This window comes from Gossypium hirsutum, chromosome D03, assembly GCF_007990345.1.
Source record: "Gossypium hirsutum isolate 1008001.06 chromosome D03, Gossypium_hirsutum_v2.1, whole genome shotgun sequence".
Taxonomy (NCBI): Eukaryota; Viridiplantae; Streptophyta; class Magnoliopsida; order Malvales; family Malvaceae; genus Gossypium; species Gossypium hirsutum.
This window is the reverse complement of record NC_053439.1, coordinates 3,799,936-3,821,993: the sequence shown is the minus strand read 5'-3', so window position 1 is coordinate 3,821,993 and position 22,058 is coordinate 3,799,936. Positions and strand designations below refer to the sequence as shown.

General features: G+C 32.6%; 2 protein-coding genes across 3 annotated transcripts; one reads left to right on the top strand and one right to left on the bottom strand.

The window, feature by feature from the left end:
* The first annotated feature begins 11,123 nt into the window (after positions 1–11,123).
* On the top strand, positions 11,124–12,870 carry LOC107950496 (transcription factor bHLH93). Of its 2 annotated transcripts, none has more exons than XM_016885343.2 (4): positions 11,124–11,968; positions 12,052–12,222; positions 12,313–12,480; positions 12,556–12,870. In XM_016885343.2, exons 1-4 carry the CDS (start codon positions 11,297–11,299, stop codon positions 12,640–12,642), a joined length of 1,098 nt encoding a protein of 365 aa, XP_016740832.1. In that variant the 5' UTR covers positions 11,124–11,296; the 3' UTR covers positions 12,643–12,870. The 2 variants fall into 2 exon arrangements, with proteins under 2 accessions (XP_016740832.1, XP_016740833.1); XM_016885344.2 differs by having other exon boundaries at positions 11,130–11,968; positions 12,563–12,870.
* Positions 12,871–13,800: 930 nt separating this feature from the next.
* Positions 13,801–16,642, bottom strand: LOC107950495 (biorientation of chromosomes in cell division protein 1-like 1). The gene is made up of 2 exons (XM_016885342.2): positions 15,879–16,642; positions 13,801–14,730 (listed from the first exon to the last, which is right to left on the bottom strand). The coding sequence occupies exons 1-2, from the start codon at positions 16,506–16,508 to the stop codon at positions 13,960–13,962; spliced, it is 1,401 nt and encodes a 466-aa protein (XP_016740831.1). The 5' UTR covers positions 16,509–16,642; the 3' UTR covers positions 13,801–13,959.
* Between the last annotated feature and the right edge of the window lie 5,416 nt (positions 16,643–22,058).

The following is a 22,058-nucleotide window of genomic DNA, read 5'->3' as shown; positions in this document are numbered from 1 at the left end:
GTCCACTCCGCTGCAATTTTAGGGAGATAATACTTGATATGATGACTTCAATCCATCCCACTGCAACTTCAGGTATGGGTAACTTCATTCATCTATTCTCTAGGGAACATGACCTGCAAAATTCATTTCATGGACCTATTAGCGTTTAGGATGTCATGATTAGAATGAATCAAATGCTCCTAACTAGATGTGTATGTATGATTTTTGCATTGAATGATATTTTCATGAATGCAAAATGTCATTTTTCGAGAATGATCCTCTTTTAATGCTTAGGTTGTCATTACTCACTATTCATTAAGGTGCTATCACTAATGCCTTCTTGTTCAGCCGGTATTTTTGACAGCAAACCCAAAGAAATAGTCGTAATTTCGACTATTCTTTCTCCAATGCTTTTAACCCTTAAGTTGGTTAGTTCTAAACAATAGCCTTGTTTCAGGTCCTCGTACTATTTAGAAGCTTTCAGAGTAATATTGAGAACTTCTTCTGCTTGAATATTGTCAGTCCATTAATCGTTACTTCAATAAAAAATGCTTGAAAAAGATTATCAAAATGGACAAGATGAAGTTTTGTTGAGAGCAAAGCTCGAAATGAATGAATTAACCAAGATAGAAAATTTCACTAGAATACAAAATGAGAATAAATTAATCAATATGGCGTATTTTGTCAAAAATACAAAAATTAATAAAATGGAAATAGGTGCCCCAGATATCGTAGCATGAGCTTCTCTGCCCCAAACTTCTTGAAAACCCTTTTGAACTTGATATGTGTTTAGAAGTCCTAAAAGACTTTGTTGATGCCCCAAAATGTTGCATCTCTCCTTCTTATTAATTCAGAGATGACAAGACTACCGCATGCCCCACCTTTGATAAAAAAAAAATTTAATTACCCATTCCTAGGTTTTCAATTCAAAACCCCTTTGGTCTCACAGCGCCCTTTACGGGTTTTCGCCTTGGCCTCTCATTTTTTTTAGGCAAAGTACTTCTTTACTGAATCCGAATTCACAGGATTAGGCAGGCTTTTTCCATCCATCTCAGTCAAAATTAACACCCCTCCAGAAAAGGCTTTCTTTACTACATAAGGTCCCTCCCAGTTTGGCATCCACTTTCCTCTAAAGTCTTTTTGTATGGGAAGGATCTTCTTCAGTACCAAATCCCCTTCATGGAAGTCTCTAGGATAAACCTTCTTATTGTAAGCTCGTAGCTTCTAGTACATTTGACCATGACGGATAGCTCTCAGCCTCTTTTCTTCAATCAAGTTCAGCTGATCATATCGGGATTGGATCCATTCTGCTTCATCTAACTTTAGTTCTGACAAAACTTGGAGAGAGGGAATCTCAACCTCGATTGGCAGCACTGCATCCATTCCATAAACCAAAGAGAACGGCGTTGCCCCGGTAGAAGTCCTGACAGACGTTCGATAAGCATAGAGGGCAAATGGTAACTTATCATGCCAATCTCTATAAGTCTCAGTCATTTTCCCCACAATATTCTTGATGTTTTTATTAGCTGCCTCCACCGCGCCATTCATTTTTAGGCGATATGGCGATGAGTTGTGGTGCTTGATCTTGAATTGACTATAGACCTCCGTTATCGTGCTGTTGTTCAAGTTCAACACGTTGTCAGATATAATCATTTCGGTAGGGGTGTGCAAAATTCGGGTAAAACTGAAAAAATTCGGTTAACCGACCGAATTCGGTTAATCGGTCGGTTAACCGAATTTTTTCGGTCGGGGGTCGGTTAATTATTTTTTGATTTTTCGGTTAACGGTTAATTCGGTTCGAAACCGGTCGGTTAACCGAATTTTTTTGGTTAATTGAAAAAATTAATAAATAAAATTATAATATATAAATAGGCCCACTATTCATCTAAACCCAATCTAAACCCAATTACCTAACCCAACCCAATCATAAAATTAAATTACAAATAATTTAATAAATAAAAATAAAATTTTAAAACTAAGACTAAAACTAAAGTCTAAAAGTCTAAAAATAATTTAATTATGTAGTGATTCAATTTGGTTAATTCGGTTAATTCGGGTAATTCGGTTAATTCGGGTAATTCGAGTAATTCGGTTAATTTTTAACCAAAAATAAAAAAAACATATAATTTTCGGTTAATTCGGTTAACCGACTGAATTAACCGATAAAATTTTGGTTCGTTAATTTTTTTGAAAAAAATTTCGGTTCGGTTAACGGTTAAAGATTTTAAAAGGTCGGTTAATTCGGTTAATGTTATTTCGGGTCGGCTAACCGGTCGGTTAACCGAATGAACACCCCTACATTTCGGGCATCCCATACAGACATATGATCTCCTTTTCTAGGAATTTACTGACTTTCGATTTCGTGACGTTGGCGTAAGACGTAGTTTCTACCCACTTAGTAAAGCAGTCAATCACTACAAAGATGAAACGATGTTTGTTTGAAGCCTTTGGTGATATCGGCCCAATAACGTCTATGCCCCACACAGAAAAATGCCATGGAAAAGTCATGACGTGAAGATGTGAGGCAGGCACATGAGTTTTGTCTCCGTAAATCTAGCACTTATGGCACTTCTTAGCATACTTGATGCAGTCACCTTCCACAGTAGACCAATAATACCCAAATCTCATGATTTTCCTGGCCATTGTAAAACCGTTAGCGTGTGTTCCACAGACACCATCGTGGATCTCTTCTAAGATTTGCTTAGCCTCAATAGCATCCACACATCTTAGCAGCACCTGATCCTTTCCTCTTTTGTATAGGATCTCTCTGTCTAAGGCGTATCATTAGCCAGCCTCCTCAACGTTCTCTTGTCATTCTCAGTTGCCTGGTCTGGGTATTCGTGATTTTTCACGTATCACAATATGTCTTGATACCAAGGGTGGTCGTCTTTTTCTTCTTCTTCGTCAATGTTACAACAGCGGACTGGAGCCTCATAAATGCTCATTTGGATAGGCTTCACATCCTCTTGTTTATTTACTTTGATCATGGAAGCCAATGTAGCCAAATCGTCGGCTATCTGATTCTCATCTCGTGGGAGATAACAGAAGGTGATATCGTCAAACTCCTCAATTAATTCCAGGACTAGCTTCCGATAACTAATCAACTTGGGGTCTCTTGTTTCCCACTCGCCTTTGAGCTGATAAATCACTAATGCGAAATCTCCATATACCTTAAGTACCTTGATTTTACGTTTTATAGCCGCACGGATTCCCATGATATATGCTTCTTACTCCGCCATGTTATTTGTACAATCAAAATCTAATTTGCTAGTGAACGGATAATGATCACCATCTGGAGATACTAAGACTGTCCCGATCCCGTTACTCACAGCATTTGAGGCTCCGTCAAAGTTTAATTTCCAAGCATTGCTTTCTTGTGTGTCTGCTTCAGCAGTTGCCACATACATCAAATCCCCATTTGGGAAATCAAAGTTCAAAGGCAGATAATCTTCCAGGGCTCTACTAGCTAGAAAATCTGCTATTGCGCTCCCTTTTACGGCCTTTTGATTCATATAGGCTATATCGAATTCAGACAGTAGAATTTACCATTGGGCCATCCTTCCGTTTAGAGCGGTTGACTCCATAATGTATTTCAGAGAGTCCAACTTCGAGATTAACCAAGTCGCATGGTATAACATGTATTGTCTCAATCTCCGAGTAATTCATATCAAGGCGCAACATAATTTTTTAATTGGCGAATATCTCGTTTCACATTCAGTGAACATCTTGCTGAGATAGTAGATCGCTCTTTCTTTTCGTCCTGACTCATCATGTTGGCCAAGCATGTAACCCATGGAATTCTCAAATACTGCCAAGTATAGTATCAGTGGCTTGTCTGGGCAATGTGGAATTAGTACTAGGGCGTTGGACAGGTAATATTTAATCTTGTCAAAAGTTTTCTGCATTCCTCATCTCATACACCTGGATTGTGTTTCCTAATAAGACGGAAGATTGGGTCACATTTCACAGTTAACTGTGAAATAAACCAAGCAATGTAATTTAGTTTCCCTAGAAAACCCCGAACTTCTTTCTGAGTGCGCGGCGGAGGCAATTTTTGTATAGCCTTAACTTTGTCCGGGTCAATCTCGATTCTCCTTTCAACTGACTAAGAATCCTAGCAACTTTCCTGATCTAGCCCCGAAAGTGCATTTGGCTGGGTTAAGCTTTAGCTGGGACTTTCTTAACCTTAAGAACAACTTTCTTAGTACTTGCACATGTTCTCCTTCTGTCCTAAACTTCGCAATCATGTCGTCAACATAGGCTTCTATCTCTTTATGCATCATATCATGGAACAAGGTTACCATGGCTCTTTGGTATGTTTCCTCTGCATTCTTCAATCCGAATGGCATCACCTTATAGCAAAATGTTCCCCACATAGTTATGAACGTGGTTTTTTCCATGTCTTCGGGATGCATTTTTATCTGATTGTACCCCGAAAAGCCATCCATGAAGGAGAAGAGTGAGTAACCTACTGTGTTATCCACTAAAGTGTCGATATGGAGTAATGGGAAGTTATCTTTTGGACTAGCTTTGTTCAAATCTCTGTAATCCACGCACACCCGCACCTTTCCATCTTTCTTAGGGACAGGGACTATGTTGGCTACCCAATCAGAGTACTTAACCACTTGTAAGAACCCCACATCAAACTACTTGTTGACCTCATCTTTTATTTTTAACAAAACATCGAGCCTCATCCTTCATAGCTTCTGTTGCACCAGTTTACATTCTTCCTTTATAGGCAGTCGGTGTACCATAATATCAGTATGCAGGCCAAGCATGTCTTGATAAGACCATGCGAAAACCTCTTTGAACTCTTGAAGCAACCCAACGAGGTTTCGCTTTGTTTCTTCGGTAACGCAAGCGCCAATTTTTACTTCTTTCCCTTCTCCTAAATTCACCATTTCCACGGACTCCTTATAAGGAATGATTTGTTTCTCTTTTTGCTCTACCATTCTTAACAAATTAGGAGATAAGACGCTGTCTTGGTCATCTTCAAAATCCTAAGGATCATCCGTACCCATGTCTTGTTCAAATAGGGATTCTGAGCTAGTAACAACATCGCTCACATCATTGATATTTGAGGACCTGTTATTGGGACGAAGGGAGGTCCGAAAAAAAAAGAATCTAAGAATAATTGTATGCACAATATGATTATAAATCGTTTGACAAGAATGAAAGAATATTTTTTCAAAATGAGACTGAATGATGAGTTTTTATTGAAATAAGATGTTGGACATGTGCCTTTTACAAAAGATTCTTATTACCCCCAAGCTTAGGGCAATAAGTGTTATGAATATTACTCTGAATTAGTTCTAAATGTTACAGGGATCTCTTCTACAGTCCAGTTGTCTAGAACACTTCCAGGTTCATAAGGGCGAATACCTGATATACTTCCTTCTTCGAGTTCTTCCTTGAATATGGCATTGATGTTCAGATTTCCTAACATTTCTTCCGTAGTATCCCTTATCGGTGTCCTTCGTTCAAGATAAATGGTTCCTCCTGATACGAAAGTCCAGGCCTAGCCTTGGAACCCTGCCGCCGTCTCGCTTCCCCACTGCCTGGTGGTCGGAGTTATGCGAGGGCACCTCCTATCAACACGTTGAAGCACGTTCAGAGATCAAGGCCTTGGAACAGGGAAACGATGAGAAAAAGAAAAGCTTTGGCCCCTCCCTAAACCCGCATCCGGCGACAACAAAGGACCATCGACGACAGGCCTAAGGGCCAATTTAGGTAACCCTTTTCTTTTCACTTTCTTTGATATATTTCTTTTAAAAATAAGTTAAAAAACAAATAAAAGTAAAAAAAACGAAGAGAAATAACTACAATCAACCTTTTTGGTTTCGGTTTCTGCTTTTTCAATTTCCTGATGTACGTAAAAAAAGTACAGTGTTCTTGTTCGGCCTATATAGCCGATTTTTACAACCCCTAAACTTCTATTTTTTGTCGTTTCCGATTTGGATTGTGTTTGTTTGTCGTTTTGTGCTTTGTTTGGTTGTCTATTTGTCTGCTAGAGGTGCTCATGGGCCGGGTTCGGGCCAGGCCCAGAAAAAAATTTCGGCCCCTGTCCTAGGCTCGGGCCCGGCCTGAAATATGGGCCTAAAATTTTGTCCAGGACTGGCCCGGAAAAAATCATAAGCCCGAGCCCGACCCGGCCCATTTTTTAAATAAACACCAAAAAAATTTAAAATAAAAAAGTATTTTAAAAATAAAAAATTTTAAAAAAAGTATTTTAAAAATATTTTAAAATAAAAAATAAAAAATAAATATATTTATTATATTCGGGCCGAGCCGGGCCCGGGCCAAAAAAGTGCTGGCCGATGCCCGACCCGTTTTCTAAACGGACCTTATTTTTTTGCCCAAACTCATATTTCGGGCCTATATTTTTACCCGAACCCTCCCATATTTTGGGTGGACCGTCGGGCCAGCTCTACTGTCTGCTACTCTTTGCAGGTGTTCTGACGCGCATGGGAAGGTGGCGATTGGCGAGCAGCGGCGGGCACGTGAGGAGGCCATGTGCGACAGCGTGAAGGGACCAGGCTGGGGGCATGCGGCGCTGGAGGCCCTTGCTAGGGTTTTTTGCTGAAATTTTTTTAGTTCGTTGGGCCTTGAGTTTGGGCTTAGGGTTAATTTGATTTGGGCTTGGGGAATTTGGGTTTGTACTGTAATAAACTATTTTATTGATTTGGTTTATGTGGGTTGCTTATTTGGTGCGAACCCGGGCAAGAATTGGGCTCTACAGTTACAGTATCTAATTTCATCATCAACGTTATTTTTACCCTAACCGGTGGTAAACGCACCGCACATCCAAACTAAGCCTTATAATCTCTAAAAGTAACTCTCATTAAAAGTATGAGTAAACAGTATTATTCAATTTTTAACATATAAAAATGCTACTTCATAGATTGAGTCTTAGTTCGATTAGTATGAACATTGTGGTCAATGCTCCATATATGGGTTTGAGTGCGCTGAAATGCATTATCCTCCTATTTACGGGTTGAGAAAGAATTAGGGGTAGACATTGTATATACAATCAGAACCTATAATAAGTTTGTTAAAAAATCATCAAATATAAATTTGCACTAATTTTTTCTCATATAGAATATTGAGATTTACCGGACATTGTTTTAAAATGAAAGAATATTTGATTTATAGTAATATTTTAAAGATTCAATTAAGATAGTTTATTGTATAGAAACTGTAGGTTTGCAAGTGATTAGATATAATTCTCAAAATATAACACACTTCAACGTGGGTCTAGTCAGGTTTAATAACATAATTTAATATAATACGGTTCGCAGACATTATAAAAGCACATTTAGTAGTTATATTTAAAATTCAATATATTTATTTTCATGTATTATGTTTATGATTAAAAAGCAGAAAATAGTCGATTGAATCTTAGCTCAATTAGTATTTGTCAGAGTAGAAGAACATAAGTTTGAACATGCTAAAAACGTATTTATCTTTATATTTAAGGGTAAAAAAAATTATAGCAATTATAAGTATTGTATAAAAAAAACATCTATAATTAACTCAAAACATAAACTATCTATAATTATTTTGTCCATGTTTAGAGTATTATTTTAAGATTCCAACTTTGAAAATGGCAAGAAATGCCTTTCTCAAGCAATTGGAATTATATTTTACCAAATTTTACCAAAAGGAAACAAAATTAAACATTAATTTAATTATTAAGTCAAGATAAAGACAAATTTAGGCCTAATATTTCTCTCCCTAGCCTTAGCCATTAGGGGGGAAAATTGAAGAAGAACCAAAACCAAAGGCAAATCTAAGCCTAAATTTAGGGGCACTATTTGAGATTCGACTTATTATTTAATATACAAAATAGATTTTTTCTTTTACAAATATTTAAATAGATTAATTTTTTATTTTTAAATTTTACTTTATAAACTTTAATTTGGTTTTTTGTTATTGTTATATTCCTTCACCCCTGAGACACGTGGTAACAGTACAAGTAGCGTTGACTTCCCATTGATCTCGTCTCAGAAAGTACTTCTCTCGACCACCCGCTTTAAAACGGAAGGTATTGACCTTCCACACTTTCAACCATTGCAATAAGAAGCTTTCCCCATCTATTGTCCTCAAGATGTCAAAGCATTCGCTTTTTAGTAGGGGTGAGTAAAACTCGATTAGACTCGAAAATATTAAAAAAATTTCGAATTTCAACTTAAACGAATCTAGTTATTCGAGTTAATCGAGTTATTCGAATCAACTCGAATTTTTTTTTCAAATTTCGAGTTCGAATCGTGTTGAGTTTTCGAATTCGAATAACTCGAATAATTCAAATATCAAACTATAAGATTTTACATTTTTACCCCAAACTCTCAAACCTTTTTACTTTTCCCTCAAAACTTTTATTTATATCTACTATTTATATTATTAAATTAAATTTCACATTTTATATTATTTATATTATTGAATTGTTTAGTCATATTGAATATTTATATTAAGATTGAATTATTAATTATGCCACAAAATATTCGTGTTAAAATTTTATAATAGTACCAATTTCACATTTTATTTTTAAAATAACTTTTATTAAAAATTATATTTTTACATTTAATATATTTTTTAATTCCAAAATGCATAGTGACAAGAATCTAAAGATAATTGAAACAACTAAGCAAGCAAAGAAGCTAACCAGTATATAAAAAATTAATAAATAAATTATGAGGTGATGAAAGTTAATAAAAAATTTGATTAAGATGGACAAATTTTATTACGATGGGTGACAGTGATTACAAGGACCCAAAATTATTTTTTAAAATTTAACTCGAACAAATATATTCGATTCGATTTGATTCGAATTCCATCTCACTCGACTCGATTAGAGAAAATTTCAAATCAAATTAGGATGATAAAATATGATTCATCAACTCGATTAACTCGAAATTTTTTTATTCGATTCGATTCAATTCGATCGAACGCTCACCCCTACTTTTTAGGTATGAACAGTCATTTAATGTAAACACTACCTTGAAACCTTTATAGAGTTTAGTTGAGCGTAATAATCTCGTACTAATTGAGCGAATAACGGAATAGACCCCATAAAATACATCTTTCACACATTAGATGAGGACAATCTCTTTCATAGCAATATGTCATGCTGTGTTAATGGATAAATAGACCTCTCATTTAAATATTCTAACTAACAAGGAAGAAATAATCGATTTTCAATACCCTAAAATTACTCTAAGCAATTATCTCCTTAGTCAACTTGTCCTCTATGAAAAATATGTCTGATAAATATGAACTTTAAATTATGAAAAAAATTATTTTAATTTTTAAATATTTCACCTTATTTAAAATAAACATAATTTTTTTACAAGATAATATAATGTTAAAATAAATTAATTTAATTTAAAATATTCTTCATAAGTGATAAATAGCTCTTATCTATTTATTGTTTTACACACTTTTGTATAAAATACATTTATCAAATTATTTTTATTATTAATTATCAAATGTATGTAAAATATTTATGGTAAATTGAGTTAATCTGTTCAACAATTTATCAAATAAGGTCTAAGTTAAATGAGACCAATTATGTTACGAATTTACTTAAAAATTGTCTTTTCATAAGTTAATAATAGATTCTATAAGGGTATTTGTGTCTTAAGAAGTCTATTATTTAAAAAAATTTACCAATATAATTTTTTTATATTTTTTCAACCACCTGTGTCTTATAATTTAGTTTTTATAATATTATAACTTAATCTAGAAGATTAACGATGTTAACTATTTCAATTAAAATGTTAAGCTGAATTTTTCTTTAAAAAATACTGTTGAAAAAATTGTTAGTATGATAAGTTGAAATGAGCATTAAAATAAATATTTTAATCAGAATATAGTTAAAGGTGTTAACTATTTAAACTAATTAATTATATTATAAATTGTCAAAGTACCCGCCAAGTTTCTTTATTATAAGGACTAGATCAATTTAATTCATTTACTATTAAATAGATCATCAATTTAATCCCTTTACTCTTAAAAATATTCAAATAAAATCAAATTGTAATAGAGTTAACATTTTCTATTTAGAAAATGACTTAAAAAAACTATTTTTTTTTCATTTTTTGAACCATAAAATGCTTTCTCTATGGAAATTAGATATCATTTGATTCTTTTTCATTATACCATTTAATTGTAAAGAGACTAATTCGATCCGATCTCCATAATAGAAGGATCTGCCAAATACATTCACCTACCATAAATTATAAATAAACAGTCAAATTATGCCAAATTAAAATATAACGACTGAATCTCAAATTTGAATATAGTAGAAGGACCAAAACCATCATTTGACCATTTTCAATTTAAAATTTAAAATTTATAGGGTTTTAACTATATTTATAGGCAGCTCTATTGGGTATGATGGTGAAGAAACAGTACTTTTCCTCTATCATAATAATTAAACCACAAAAAATAAAAGATAGATAAAAAGGGCATGCATTATTAAGGGTGATAATAGGTAATAACTATAGTATACTAATATTAAATGAGGTAATGAAATGAAACAGTGTAGACACTAGGTGAGGATGATGCTAAGCTAAAGTTATTTTTTTTGATAAACTGCACTTAAGGTCATTAAATTATTAATAAGTTTACATTTTGATCACTTATACTTAGTAAACTATTCGAAAATTTTCATTCAAATTGTTAAACTATTCAAAAGTTTCATTCAAGTCATTGAGTTGTTAAGTTTATTTTTCAAAAAAGTCTGGCTAGTGAGCTTCAAGTGATGATTTGATGAATGATAAGGTGGATACCTTAGATCCAAGTCGATATGATGATCAATATTAGGAGAAAGCTGCTTGGATTTTGATTCGCAAATTTGTGAAGTTCAAAGTTGTTTTATGAAAAAATAAGTTGAACGGTAAAAAAAAGAAGGAATGAGAGCTTTTGATTTATGCAAGTGGTGCGAATGCCATACAACAACGATTTTAACAGCCAAGTGACTCAATGAAAACTTTTGAATAGTTCAGTGACTATTTTGTAACTTTTTAAGGTTAAATGATCAAAATGTAAATTTACTAATAGTTTAGTGACATTGGGTGTAGTTTACCCTTTTTCTTAATTTATTTTTTCAGTTAAGACAGATTTGTGGGTCAAAGCACTTCAGAGGGGGAGCTTGGGGAATAAATAAATATTTAAGGTTTGTCTGATTAAAAATTTTGGTGAAAAAGACATGAATTCACCTTGAGAGTGAAAACTAGCAGATTCCCCAGTATTAATCTTTCTTAAAGCCTTTTTTTTTTCTGCTGTTATTTTTATATATATAACTTGTTGCAGCTTCATGTTTTCATGGTTTCCTTGGATTAGTTCATTGAGACATTTTTTAAAACAGATAGTGTGTGTGAGTGAGAGAGAAAGAGAAAAAATGGAGCTCTCACAGCATGGTTTCTTAGAGGAGTTAATGGCTGCTGCTCCAAGAAGGGACAGTTGGACCACTTTTTCAAATGGGGTGACCGAGTTCTTCCCTAATGGATGGAACTTCGAATCTTTTGATGCTACACCACCAAATCTTGCCTTCTTAGGGTTCTCTACAACAACAACTGATGAAATTGAAAACCCAAGCTTTGAATGTCCTTTTAGTGACCAACCTTACCCTTTTGGTGATGGGTTTTCAGTATCAGAGATGGATGCTTCAACTTCACCTTTCCCACCTGCTCATGAAGATTACCCATCAATGGTTGATGATGAAGATCAGCTTGGCCTTCTCACCACTGACCACCATCATCAGCAGCAGCACAGCTTGGAAGAAACGAAGCATAGTTGCAAAGTTGAAATGGAGCAAACTATCAACAACATTCAAGGTTTCAACATGGGCTTGTTTGTAGAGAAAAAGACTAAAGCCAAGAGATTAGAAGGTCAACCCTCAAAGAATCTAATGGCTGAAAGGAGGAGGAGGAAGAGATTAAATGACAGGCTTTCAATGCTCAGATCAATAGTCCCCAAGATCAGCAAGGTTACTTACCCCTTGGTTTTACTTTTTTCTCTAATTTGTTCAAAAAAAGTTTCATTATCTAAGCAATTTAATGATGCATGCAGATGGATAGAACATCTATACTTGGAGATACCATAGATTACATGAAAGAGCTTTTAGAAAAGGTCAATAAACTCAAGGAAGATAAAACAAAACTGGGTTCAAATCATTTAAGCCTAATGAACAACATGAAAGAGTTAAAACCAAATGAAATGTTGGTGAGGAACTCCCCCAAGGTAAACCAGATTTGTGCTTCTGCTTCTGCTTGTGTTTCAGGTTCTAGCCTATTAATCCTTTAAACATTGAGCTTTCTTTTTTCATCACAGTTTGATGTAGAGAGGAGAGAGACCGATACTCGAATCGATATCCAGTGTGCAACCAAACCAGGACTACTATTATCTACTGTGAACACATTGGAAGCACTAGGCCTTGAGATTCAAGAATGTGTTATAAGTTGCTTCAATGATTTCTCAATGCAAGCTTCTTGTTCAGAGGTATGGTTTAGGAATTCATGTTGTTTGTGCAAGTCCTTGAACTTCAAATGAGTGTGTCTTGTAATGGTTATTTAGGTTGCAGAACAGAGGACATTGATGAGTACTGAAGACATAAAGCAAGCATTATTCAGAAATGCAGGCTATGGAGGAACATGTCTATAGAACATTACAAGTGAGGATCTGCAACAACATCAAGTTCCTATCAATAAAGCTCTGCTCATTCATCAAATCAAAAATCTCACAAATGGAGCATGTTATGATATAACTATGATTTTTCTCTTCTTGTACACTATTAGATGGTTGAAAAAAAAAGGGAATTTTGTTCATATTTTTAATGGAACAAGAATGTATTTTAGAGGAAAATGTGTGCAGAAATTAGTGGTCTATTAATTTCTTTTTGCTCTAATTATTCATTTTCATATTGCTGTAGCAGACATAACCAACCGATAATTAAAATCTAGATTGGTAAGAGATAGTGACTTCTTGTTATTTAAAACATGGAAAAAGCATATGATATGCAATTGTTAATTGCATAAAACAAACCACACTAATAAAAGCAACAGTTTACTAGGACCAGCAAATGTATACACATCAACAGCATCATTTTTGGTACAATCAAAGCATCCTCTAGGCCTGTCTTACTGTTCATAAAGACTAATCTTTTTGAGTTCATAATTATCCCTCTCAACAATGCCGTCTCTAATATTCGAACCCGAGAGTAAACATAAACTATAGGTATTTGTTTGAAATAAATATGCTTAAATTTTATAGATCGTTTTCATATATGTGAAAGATCATATTCCCGACCCCTAAAAAATAGATACTTTTATTTTTGTTTAGACCAGTCTCCCAAAGTACACAATATCTTCTCAATATTACTAATAATGACTATTTCCACAATGCATCAAATATGAGCTTCTCGTTCTAACAATTGAAGGTACCATGAAGACCCTTATATTAGAAGTCGGATTGTATTTTACCCCTTCTACTCAAATTGAGTAAATTAATTCTTGTACAATAGATCAAAGAGTAAACTAGTTCCTCTGGTAAAAAGCCTATCCATTTTTCTGTTAAAAACTAGTGTAACTAATAAAATAATCAAACAATTACACGTGACATACTATGTGTACCTCATTTTAGTGCACAAAAACTAGTTTTTAACCGTAAAAATGGATAAAATTTTTAATTGGACTAACTCGCTCATTTTTTCAATAGAGGGGGCAAACTAAAGCCCAACTTTTAATACAAAGACCACCACAATACTTTTACCAACAACCGCTAAAACTTTAACACTTACCATAAACCCTTCCAAATAGTCAATAGCAGCTAATAATCTACAAATGAAATTATTATATGGGTCAAATTTACAGCATAGAATTTCCAACGCCTTGGTTTAGGCTAAAACGACAGGGTCACAAGTCAACAGCTCTAATTAGCATGCTAGTTATGGCAGATACCGAAACATCAAAAAAGAATTTGTTAAAGCTGAAGATCACCTTCATTGTCACTACTGCCTACCTCACCATCATCGTTATCCAAATCCAAAGAGTTATCGACAGAAGAGTTCTGCAGATTTTGCAGCTGGTTAATGACATATTTAGTGTCGGAAACCAATGTGTTTTTCGCTGCTCGAACCTTATCAATTCCATGAAGTTGAGATCCCCAATTCTCCTTTCCAAGAACTTGATTCCCTGCTCGTGAGGATTCTGCTTTTCTCTTAGCTTCCCTGCAATGTAGTTGGTCGATATACTTCTCATGTAAAGCTCTGTTTTTAATTTGTTTCAGCACTGGGGGACTAATAAGGGCTCCTGTAGAAGAGTTGCCAAGTTTTGAACGGTGCTTCTTAGTACCAGAAGAAGATTTCTCGGGACACTTACGGAGAAATCCCTGTTTTACCAATAACTTTTCCGGGGTGGAAAACGTAGCATTTGATAGAGCATGCATAGATGCAGTTGTGTTGGGCTCAAGAATGGGGAATAGATCTGCTTCATCACCTTGGTCTACATAACATTGCTTCTGCAACAAATGTCTCACTGTTCTTTTCTGTACAAGATGGCTTTTATGTTTGCTAGACCTTGACCCTTTACTCGCAGACGAAACAGATTTAAGCAATTTGCTTGCAGAGAATGACAAATGTTCAACGGGTGATAAGTTTTTTCTTTTTGACCTTGATCGAGGCTGAGGCTGATTTGGAGTTAAATGGTCAGAGTGGATTTTATCAAAGCAATCCTGTGCAGATTTTCCTGGCACCTGCAACAGATTTTTGACGGGTAATCAAGTCCCGAGTCAATAATACTGGGAAAAAAATTATATTCTAGGTAAAACACATCAGCATTTGAAGTAGATAAGTTAATACTTACAGCATAATAGCTAATGCAAGACTATTTGACACCAAAACACATCGTAGCAGCGAGTCTTTGGATAAGAGTAGATTTACAAATGAAGATATTACTTAGTGATTTTATGAATAATTCATATCTGACATTTAATCCATTCTGTAATCAACCGGATTTGGGAAGGATCTTACACAAATAACCCTAATTCAGGGCTCCTTTTGTAGAACTAGACAAGAAGCATACATGAACAAAACATTATGTGACTGAGATAGTGTAAGAGAAATCATATGCATCCTATGTTCAAAACAATATGCATTTTCATGAATAATTACATAAAATTAGACATCTAGGAAACAAACACAACATATAAGCAGCTTGAAAGTCCAAACCTATGTTGCTTGGACTCTTCATTTTTCATAAAGTACCTTATCCGACACTTGTGTCCAATACGTGGATATAGGGATATGCCCTCCAAGGATCCTTCAAATACATGGAAAAACTAGCCATATCTGTGTCGCATACATATCCGTATTCAACACTCACACCCGAGTCCAAGTAATATAGGTCCAAACTTCACCCTAGTATATTTTAGAAAATGACATCATAATTCATGGATTAGCTTAAAGTAGGGATGTAACCGAGCCGAGCAAAGCCCAAATACTGCCAAGCTCGAGCTCAACTTGAAACTTGAAGATCGATACTCAACTCGAGCTCGATCAAACATCTGTTTTTAAGCTCAGGCTCGGCTCAACATATAATCAAGCTCGAACTCAAGTAGCTTGCAAACACCCGTATCTCATTTACACCCCTAGCTTCAAGATTAATAAAATGCGGCGTTATAACCTCAAATGTGAACATTACATCATCCATTAGGATTAAAGCCAAAGTTAGTTGACATATAATATATATATATGTATAGTTGAGATGAATTTCACTTAAGACCAGTAACCAAAAATCCTTAGCTTCAAAGAATATGCACATCAATCTACAACATTATGTCATATTTTATTAAAAAAAAAGAAAAGAAAAGAAAATCCAGATCAAGGAATGGGGAAAAAATACCAGCTTTGAAACCTTCTTCCAGAAATTAGGCGTTGGCTTTGCCGAAAAATAAGCTTTTTGCAAAATCGATTCTTGCTCCCTACTCCACCCTTGAACATTTCCATCAGCTTCCACAAGGGGTTTCCTCTTTCTCCTAACCGAAAAATCTTCATTTCTTTCACTTTCTCTCCGTTCCACCGAAACCGCTTTCAACCCAACATTAGTTTCCTTTTTCTCTTCATCCAACGGTTCCCCCTTCACACTCTTCTTTTTCCTAGACTCGTCCTTTTTCGTCTCGAAAATTTCGGTATCCTCTGGCTCGTTAGACAAAGACCCATTGTTCAATCTCGAAGATTTTCGCAACCCAGACGTCGAATTCACACAACTTTTTGAAAGCGCACTCGATGCACTGCTCAACCTTGGAGATCTTCGCAACCTAGACTTCAAATTCTCGCAATCTGATGAACCATAACTTGACGTTATCAGTTTCCTGGAAACTTCAACCGTGGAGCGAGCGCGGGTTTCCTTTGATTTCGACCTTGGGGTATCCAAATCTATTGGTTTTATGGGAGTTTTCTTATTAAGAAGCCTTGCGGACCTGCGGAGTGAGGTTCGTTGCGGGGTTTCAGAAACGGAGTTTCTCGTAAGCATTTTGCCAAACACTTGGTCGGCTTTTTTTTCTCCTTTTATAATTCAGCTCACATTCTGGGGGTTCTTTTGAGAGGGAAAATGGCTTCCGCTGTTCAAATTTAGGTCATCTAGTTAACGTATCGGGCTTCGCACGTGCAACAGTGCACACGTGTGTCCTTGTCATGCTCAGTAGGAATGGGCTATTTATGTTCCTTTCCACATTTTTTTCAATGGGCCATACCTGTTCAAACAGCTTCTATTTGAATAAAACAATTTTTCTTTTAAGTGAAAGGCGAGATGATTTTTTTTTGTTACTATAACTATAACTATAGAGTGGTTATTGTAATTGTTTACCACGTTCCACCTCATTATATAAAATCACTATATTACTTATGTATATTTATAACTATCAAGAAGATAAAAATGTAAAAATATGTTAAAAAAACTCGTATGTAAAAACATTTATTTGTCTTTAGAAATTTGAAAATATTATAAATAATCAACGAAACTGTATACAATGGAGATGAATGCATTCAATGTTCGTAAAATTAATTGTAGTTTTTAATAGTAGATGTTCATAATAAAGTGTAGTGATGAAGTAGAACAAAACGACCGTGGAGCCGTAATAAATTTCATCACATTCATGCCTATTTTCTAAAATCAAAAATCTAAATAAATAGATGTATATCCCATAATTGAATTAAACCTAAATATAAATGGACTGTACTCATAATCATAACTCCCAAATATAAATGTATCTCACATACTTGAGTTAAACCCACATATACTATAAATATAAATGATGCTACATTCACATATTTATGCTCATTCATTACCTTTGTGAAATCTATGTGGTGTATGTAATAATTAATAAAGAAACTTATTGTCTGCAAATAATCTATCACTTCATTTATGTCTTAGGTATATTGCAGTAACTTTGGAGTTTTAATTATTAAAACCACTTTTGCAAATTACACTAACTAAATTCAAGAAATATATATTTAAGATAATGATAAATTTAACTACGGAAATATTGATTAAAACGTAGTAACTCATATTTATTTAATGTTATTTTTTTAATTTTCATGAACTTTTTTAATTTTGTTGTTGTTTGAATATATTTATAATTTTTAAATATTTTATTGACGTGACATATAAGAAAAATAATATCATATCGGCATGACTATCACGTGAATTGACACGCTAACATTATAAAAAATTGTTATTTTACTCAGCATTTCGTTAAAAAAGTACAACTTAATTCTTTTTGAAATGTTAACGGTCGAATTTAACTAAAATAAATTAAATTACTAAAATTAAAGATTATTTTCATTGTTATGCATATATATTTCAAACCCACCCAAGAAGCATAATTTGCTTACAAAGTTGATTACAAATAACTTATGTTAATATATTAATATTATATATTATGTAAGTTTATTCGGCTTAATTATGCCTCTAATCTTTTTGTTTTTTGAACTTTTGAAATTTAATCCATTTATTTTTTATCTTGAGAATTAAATTCTTTTTTTATTTAAAAATTAAATTTCAATTGATATTACATGTTATCAATTTTTTAATATTAAAATACCATATATTTAAATTTTTATAAATTTATAAATAGTATTATCAATTAGAGATTAATTTTTAAATCAAAAAAACAAATTAAAGAAATTCCTAGAATTAAAAACTCAAATACTAAATTTTAAATATCCAAAAATTTCAGACTGTGCCATAATTAAACGTTTTATTCCAATATAAAATCCATAACTAGTTTAAGAAAACCAGGCTTAATACCAAATACAATTTGTATGACGTGAGGTGATGCGAGGGTGACGAAGAGGTGTGTGGACCAATCCTAACCCAACCATACGATTATTTTTAATATTTATTTGCGGGGTCACGGTGCTTAAAATTATTTATACTCTTTCTTTAACTCAAAAATAGAAAGATAATATATTTTAACGCATTCAAACTCACTTTCTCTTACATTAACAACAATATCTATCTCAGTCGAATTAAAACTAAACCAATATGCCTGAATCAATATTTAATTTTCAATAATACTTAATATTTTAGAGTACTCATTAATGATATTTTTTAATGGCAAAAAAATCTCTAAATTTTATGCTAAAGTAAAACCAATTTGTATTAAAAAAAGTTAATGTAATTTTTATTTATTCCGGTACTTGGTAAATTATATTCACTTAGCGTATGAATTTTTTTGTTTGTTTTGATATTTGAATTTGATAATTTTTTTATTTTAATCTCTAAATTTAAATTTTATAAATATGCAATAATGTGTCATTTTAAAATTATGTCACGTCATCACCTAAAATTTATAAAAGTTATAATGTTTTTTTTAGAATTTGAAATGACATAATCCTATAATTTCATGTCATTACACTTCTACAAAATCCGAATTTAGAAGTCAAAACCAACCTAACTATTAAGTTTAGATGCCAAAATTTACAAAATATACAAATATTAAAATGAAATTAATTACCAAATCCTAAAAAATATATATTATAATATTTAAAGAGGGTTAATGAGTAATACTTGCATCATGGGCAAGATCAAGAATTGTACGAGGGAGAGTCGAGGTAAATTTAAAAGGAAAAGGAAAACAGTCCATCCAATTTTGGTTTCGATAAATTACTATATTTATTTGTATAATTTAAAAATCGAAATTATATTAACAATACATGTTATTAATGGGACAAGTTCTATATCAAACTTTTGACATTCAATTTAATTGAAGTTGATTAATAATGTTATTAATTGGACATTAATTTTCAAATCAAACATGTAGATGAACTAAAAATTAAATCATACTATTCCATTTATATATTATTTATTTATCGTTACAAAATTAAGGAAAATAGAAAAGAATAGCATAGTTTAAACATGTGTCATCTTTAACTATTGTTCTAAAGAGACTCTATTTGTATGTTAAATATTTAGAGTTGATATACTATTTGGTACCTAATTAGTTCAATATTTAAATTAGTACTTAAGTTTTATTGTTCCGATTTGATACCTGAATTTGTCTTCAATCTTTAGTTTGATACCTACGTTTTTTTCAATTTGGTACCTAAGCATTTTTGTGCCAATCTGATAACTGAGTTTAGTTTCAATGTTTAAATTGATACTTAAGTTTTTTCTTTATATCAATTAAGTACATATGTTTTTTTTTAAATACATATATTAACCATTCATTAAGTCATACGAGGTCGTTTGGTTTGAATACTAATTAAAATATTAAAGTTAAATTTATGTACGAAATTAAAAAAAAAAATCTAATACTAAATTAATCTTAAAAAAGATTGGTTAAATACCAAATACAAAGAATGACGTGAGGTGATGTGAGGGTGACGAATGATGGTTTGAGGTGAGCCCTGGCATAGCAGAGCTGGTTGATGACCCCCAAGTCCAACCCCCAAGGCAAGGCGTGCTCAAGCAGTAACCCTTGCCCTAATGATTCGAGAGACGAGAGAGCAAAGCAACAATGAATAACCCCCTTTTTTGCATGAGAATGCAAAGCTGAGATATAAAAAGAGATCTTAAAATGTCAAAAAATGCCGCTTTCTTGTCCCCCAATCACAACATCTCCTTTCCCCTGTTTTCTTTTTGAGTTTTGTCCCCTCGTTTTAGGAAATCAAAAATTAGTTAAAACTAAAGAGATAATTAGTAAAAATTAAAGTTTCAGACTTTGAAGATTTGGGTTGTAGTTCTACCATCCTATCAATTACGATGTGTATATGTCATATGTAAGTTTTGTATTGTTTTATTTTTTTCGATTTTTAGTTTGTTGCACTATGTTGGTTAGATTTTACATTGTAACAGGTCAGACATATATTTATAATTACAAAACTTAAAATGTTGATGGGAGAAGGGGGATATTTATCTAAAACATATATGTTTATGGGTCGGGCATGCTTTCAATAAGATATTTTTAAATATGGGGTAATCTTGATCGTCAAATTTAAAGAAAAACAAAATAAGTTAAATGTTCGATTTGTTTTTTATGTAAATGATATTTAGATAGTATTTATACTTAGATATTGCAATTATTTAAGTTTACTTTTACTAAACTAATATTTAAATACTACTTTGTATTAGCTTATCATACTAAACTAAATATGTTACTAAATTTATAATAAAATCTATAAAAAAATCAAATTTAATAAACACTAAAAAACTTTTGAGGGGACAAACCCAAATATTTCCTATTTTTATACCCTACTTATAATATCAAAATAAAAATTTTAAAATCTCAAAAGGGGTTTAAAAGAACTTACAAAATTTAATGGGAATCAAACAAAACTCCCCATATGTGATGGTGTCTTAACTTGTGAAAGTAAAATATTCTACTGATAATTTTAATATGAAGAGAAAATATTGCGTATGATTATAGTCTTACAAGAAAATCAACAAATATTTTGGTTAATGATTATCACTTTATTTTCTTCCATTTTTGGCCAATGATTGTTCCTTTTCTTTTTAAGAGCTTAGAAATTTAAGATTTGAATACCTTCGGTTATTTATTTATTTATTCAATCTTATCCTTCCAAATATTTAAGAGAAACACTTATTTAATTTAATTAATAATTAACCATTTTTATTTTCTTTCTGTAATCATCCTTTGTTTTAATAGAACAATTAGAACGCTCGTACAAAATAATCACACTATTCAAACGAGTTTGGATAGATGGTGCGTTTACCTGCGGTTAGTGTAAAAACAACGGTGGCGGTGAGATTAGATACTGTAGCGACACTATAGCGTGAGACAAAAAGTAAACTAAACGCACCGCACCGCACCCAATTGCCCATCCAAACCCACCCTTATTCCGCTTCACTTCAATTTAATTTTTGCTTATCGTTTTTAATATTTTTTAAAATTAAGTAAATACTTAAACATAATTCTTCAGAAATTAATTAAACATAAAATATATAATTTTTTATATTACGTTAGTACATTTTTATCCTTTTAATAGTTTACATACACAAGAATAAAATGGTAATTTCATAGAGTGAAGTAGGTCGATACAGGGCAAACATTACCATAACCACCCCAGATCCATTATTCAAAAGAAAAAATCCACCCCACCTTCCGAATAGAATTTATCGATTCAAAATCCACCAAGCTCATTCCTAACTAAATTTGAGTTAAATCAATTAAAAAACTATAAAAAAGCTTTAATTAAATTTATCAGCTGATTACGTTAATTGAATTAATAGAATATCAATTGTTTAATCAGAGATAAATCAAATTATATATTGTCATTAATTTTTGAAACTACATTTAAATTATTAAAAATATGCATTTACTATAATAGCTACAAATTTCCATTGAAATTATAAATTTTAATAATAGTAGTAGACAAATTGTGTTATTAGTTTTTGTATGCAAACTCTATATTTTATGCTATTAGTTTTATATTAGGAGCAAAGTTGTAGATTTAATCAATATTCTCGAATTTTTTAATTTTAAATTTTGACGTAAATAATCATCGTTAAATATATATTTTTTGAATAATAAGTGAAAATAATAAATTGACATGAAATTAG

What these genes read in the sequence shown, in the direction of transcription:
- LOC107950496 (XM_016885343.2), top strand. Translation starts at nt 11,297, where the DNA reads ATGTTTTCATGGTTTCCTTGGATTAGTTCATTGAGACATTTTTTAAAA. An exon ending in TGGTGAGGAACTCCCCCAAG is followed by an intron (nt 12,223 to 12,312) that starts GTAAACCAGATT and finishes TTTTCATCACAG; the next exon opens with TTTGATGTAGAGAGGAGAGA. An exon ending in TGCAAGCTTCTTGTTCAGAG is followed by an intron (nt 12,481 to 12,555) that starts GTATGGTTTAGG and finishes ATGGTTATTTAG; the next exon opens with GTTGCAGAACAGAGGACATT.
- LOC107950495 (XM_016885342.2), bottom strand. Translation starts at nt 16,508, where the DNA reads ATGCTTACGAGAAACTCCGTTTCTGAAACCCCGCAACGAACCTCACTC. An exon ending in GGAAGAAGGTTTCAAAGCTG is followed by an intron (nt 14,731 to 15,878) that starts GTATTTTTTCCC and finishes AATCTGTTGCAG; the next exon opens with GTGCCAGGAAAATCTGCACA.